General features: G+C 60.1%; 1 protein-coding gene across 1 annotated transcript; it reads left to right on the top strand.

Annotated features, from left to right (window-relative positions):
• The first annotated feature begins 2,108 nt into the window (after nt 1–2,108).
• LOC138719617 (homeobox protein HMX2-like) lies at nt 2,109–3,509 on the top strand. Its single transcript, XM_069854920.1, has 2 exons — nt 2,109–2,271; nt 2,852–3,509. The coding sequence occupies exons 1-2, from the start codon at nt 2,109–2,111 to the stop codon at nt 3,427–3,429; spliced, it is 741 nt and encodes a 246-aa protein (XP_069711021.1). The 3' UTR covers nt 3,430–3,509.
• Nucleotides 3,510–4,360: the final 851 nt, after the last annotated feature.

Genomic DNA, 4,360 nt, shown 5'->3' with positions numbered 1-4,360 from the left:
AAAAGGAATACGGACCTTTCCCAGCGGGGAGTTAATAGGCCGGATCTCCCAGGGCTTGGACAGTTCGGAGAGCAGTGAAAAAAAAGAATAGGGGACAAAACTTATATCTCTTTCTTCAATTCCTTTCTTATTTTCTACCTTCTTCGAGTTTTTCTTATTCTTTCAAGAAAATGTCTTCTAGGAAAACATGCTGAACCAATGCATTTGCTTTTTTTTTTTTTTTTTTTGCGGGACTAAAAGGGATACGGATTGCAGCAAGAACAGATGTGGCCACCTGGGACGTGCCTCACTCGCAGACAAGGGGACAGGACAGGAGCAAGTCCCCCCATACCCCAACTTTTACCAGCTCAGGCAGAATTTCTTAGCTTATGTTTTCAGCTGCTTCTTCGTATTTTGAACCACTGCTCCTTATGCCTTCCCTCGGCCTACTGCTGTATCTTAATTGCGCTCCACCAGAACATCCAGCTTATAGAGAAGATTGCAAGACAAGTGCAACGAATTGGGCATTCCGCCAATAATCGTGTTGATGGCAGACGGTTTATATATGTATTTCGCCTGGTGGAAAATGCACAGCTCTCCAGCAGACGGCTGCATTAAAATCTGAGTGCATTTATAAAGTGAAACAAATTTTCATGAAAAAGAGCTGAAACTCGCTCTCTCAAGAACCAGTGCGTTAAAGATTAACGCAGTTCAAAGTCTTAAAACGCCCTAATTTTAGCTCATGGAATCTCTGGCATCACAGTATTTAAGAGCCTGTCAGCACTTCTATTGCCAACTCTTTTTCAAGGGCTTCTCGCCTGCCCTCAGCAGTTTTCGTGGTGGAAACCTTGAGATTCGGACTAAAAGGACTCCTAAAAGACCGCTGGAAACATTTCCCAGGCTTTACTCAGGGGTGCAGGGAAGGAAAGTGTTTCTTGCGACTCCTAAGTGGTGGCGGCTCTAACTTCGCGGGACACGAAGTAGTGCAAATGGGTTTTAAAACGTTTCAGTGCTGGTAGGTGACGGACAGGAAAAGTTCTCCAGATAATAAAGAATCACGACGATCCTTCCTCAAGTCCCACATCTCCCACAGCACAGGCGAGGGCTTCTCCATCCCCCTAAAGGCACCTCGGATGTATTCACACACACACACACCAGCCTGCGCCTTCTCACCGTTCCCGCACCAAGCGGAGGATCTCATAAAACTTGTAGCTTTTGAAAACTATGGAAGGGCTCTGCAGACCCATTCCGAGGGGGTGGGGCAGGGGGTGGTGGAGGATTTCGAGTTGTCCTGACACCACGGGGCTCCTTGGGAGGAGAGGGAATCCCTTTCTTCCCAGGGGAGCTCTGCATACCCGGCCCGTGGTTCTGTAGGTGGAAGGAACGCAGGGAAGAGACTCGGACTGTATGAATGACTCTTCCCCAGCTCCCCCGCTCCCTGTACCCTTATAACGACCTCAATAATTTGCAGCAAATGCCCTCAGCAGACCGACCGGGACCGTGCCAGGTGCTGCACCGAAGGGTTTCGCTGGCTCCCAGCTTCCCCTTTCCCCCCTGCCCTCTCTCACTGCCCTCTCCCCTTGTCGCCCTCCATCCCGTTCCCCTGCCGCAATTTTCAGCCCTCTCCATTCTTCTCTCCAGAGATCTCCTTCCTGACATCCCACCTCCTCTCCGCCTTTCCCGCGGGCTCTTTCGGGCTCGGCGCTGCCTCCCTCGGCCCGCGGTGACGGGGCCGGGCGGGGGGACAGCCAGCCCTGCCCTGCCCCGGCTGCCCCGGGCACACGCACCCCGCGGGCTGTAAGGAAAGCGCTACCTCGGCGCGTCCTCCCCACCTCTTCCTCCCCTCTTCCCTCCAGCTCCTTCTCCTTCTTCTCTCCCTTTCTTCACTCCCTCCTCCCTCAAACCGTCCCCCCATCCCCAGTCCTTTGGCTCCCTCTAGCTCCATCCCCTCCCTCCGCCGCACCGACCCCTCCTCCCTCCCCTTCGGCTCATCCTTCCCTCCGCCCCGGCTGCCGCGCTCCCGTCGCAGCCAGTCCTGCCCGGCTCGGCTCGGCTCGGCTCGGCTCGGCTCGGCTCGGCTCGGCTCGGCTCGGCTCGGCCCGGCCCCGCTCGGCTCGGCTCGGCTCGCCATGGTGCAGCTCGGGGGCGGCCGCCGCGCCGCGCCGCCGGCCTTCAGCATTGACAGCATCCTGCAGCCCGGCCCCCGCCGCCCAAGAGCCCGCTGCGCGCTGCCGGAGGACGAGGAAGAAGGGCCTGCGGAGCGAGACCCCAGTAAAGGCTCCAGCGACACGGGTACGGAGCCGGCAGCCCGCCGGGGGCCGTCTCGCAGCACGTCGGGTCGCAGCCCGCTCCCCGCTCCCCGCCCGTCACCCCGCCCCGGCCCGGCCCGCAGCCCGGCGCCCGGCGCGGGGGCTGCCCCGGGGTCTGCGACCGCGGGAGCCCGCACGGGCCCGTGCGCGCACCCGCGCCCTCTCAGCCTCGCACGCTCACACCCGCACACACGCACCCACAGCCTTGCACACTCAGAGCGCCGCACACAGCTCCGCCAATGGGCTGGAGGAGATGCCGCCGGCACACGCACACCCTCACGCACCAACCTGCTTCTAGGTTTTTTTTTTTGTAGGGTCTTTTACCCCCTCCCGGTCTCCTCGGCCGCTCGTCCCGCGTCCAGGAGCCCCCGACTCCTCTGTAGCTCAGCCGGCAGAGAGATTTCCTTAGGCGCTCCCCGGCAGCTCCTCACCCCTCTCCTCTCTAGAGGTTGTGGGGGATCACGACCAGCTCTCGGCATCCCTCTCCCCACCCCACTCCCTCCCCAGCGCTCGGCCGTGCGCGGGTGCGGGGCGGGGGGTGATGCTGTGCTTTGCCCTTGCAGGCAGCGAGCCCCGCCGGCCCCGAGAGGAGGGATCGAGCCGCGGTCCCCGCCCGGACGCGGGAGGCGCCGGTGCGGACTCCCCGCTGCCCGCGGAGGGGCTGCGCGCCCCCCGGCAGCCGCCGCCGCGGGAGCCCGGGAGCTGCGGCGGGGAGAGCGGCCGCTCGCCGGCGGCGGGAGGCAGGAAGAAGACGCGGACCATCTTCTCCAAGAGCCAGGTCTTCCAGCTGGAATCCACCTTCGACGTGAAGCGCTACCTGAGCAGCGCCGAGCGGGCGGGGCTGGCCGCCGCGCTGCACCTCACCGAGACCCAGGTGAAGATCTGGTTCCAGAACCGCCGCAACAAACTCAAAAGACAGATGTCGGCCGAGCCCGAGGGCTTGGGGCCGGCGGAGCCGCCCGGGGAACCGCCGCCTCCCGCCGCCGCCGCGACTCTCTCGTTCCCGTCCCTTTACAAGGACAGCGCCCTGCTCAGCCGCTGCCTGCTGCCCTTCCCCTTGCTCTACCCGGGCAGCGCCCTCCCCTACCTCTGCCTCCCCGGGCCGGGCAAGCGCTTCAGCCTGGTGGACGGGGCCGTATAGCCTCTCCCCCCGGCCCCGGACCGTCCTTTCGCCGGGGGCCGCCCCGTGGCTGCCCGTGTCCCCGCCGTGTCCCCGCCGCGGCCGCTTTCGCCGGGGCAGCCGCCCCCCGGCCCGTCGAGGGGCTGCCCGGGCTCCCCCCACGCGTGCCCGTGGGCTGCAGACACGTTGTTAAAGCTCCCGAGAGCCTTGCCGGCGCTGCTACAGCACTTTTTCTCTGGTCAGGACGGAGGAGATAACACGGAGCCGCCAAAGAAACCGGGACGTGTTCTGCCTCCCTCCCTCCCAGATTGATCCGTGCCCCTATTCCTCAGGAGCGCAGCTTCAGCCCCAACGGGGACTCTGTCCCCGCGGCTGCCCCAGCCCCGTGGCCGTCGCTCTACCCTGAACCGTATCACTTTTAATACAGCTTGATAAAAGCCAAGGCCGCTACCTGCTCCTCTATCTCACTCTCCACCTCTAGCATCCCTCGGATCGATTTCTCCCCGTCTTTGACATTATCAGGATGCAGACACCGTTCCCTAGATTTGGTTCTTAAACTGCGGCTTCTCTGAATTCCCCTTCTCCCCACTCCCGAAAATAATCCAGGTGCTCTCCCACACTTTTTGTGCTAACTGGTTCTGAAACTGAGCCTCCTCTGATGTTTTCGCAGAACAGGACAAGCTGTCTCCCGTATTTCTTGTCCCCGAAATCTCCTGGGACAATTTTATCTGCTATCCTAGAATAAAGAAGTGTTATTTTTTTTATATACATTTCCAAAAAGTTTTTGTTGCCTTTTGGTTTCCAATTTCACACGCTTTATATTCAAAGGTTGGAAATAAACCTTTTCAGAAAGCTGAAATACATGCCTTTTCGATACAGTTGGTGCCAGGCAGTATCAAAAGAAAGATTTTTTTTAGAGTACATCGATGCTTTTTACTCGAAAAATAAAGGT

The sequence above is a fragment of the Phaenicophaeus curvirostris genome, chromosome 4, assembly GCF_032191515.1.
Source record: "Phaenicophaeus curvirostris isolate KB17595 chromosome 4, BPBGC_Pcur_1.0, whole genome shotgun sequence".
Taxonomy (NCBI): Eukaryota; Metazoa; Chordata; class Aves; order Cuculiformes; family Cuculidae; genus Phaenicophaeus; species Phaenicophaeus curvirostris.
Note: the sequence above shows the minus strand (reverse complement) of the source record. Positions and strands in the feature narration are given on the sequence as shown.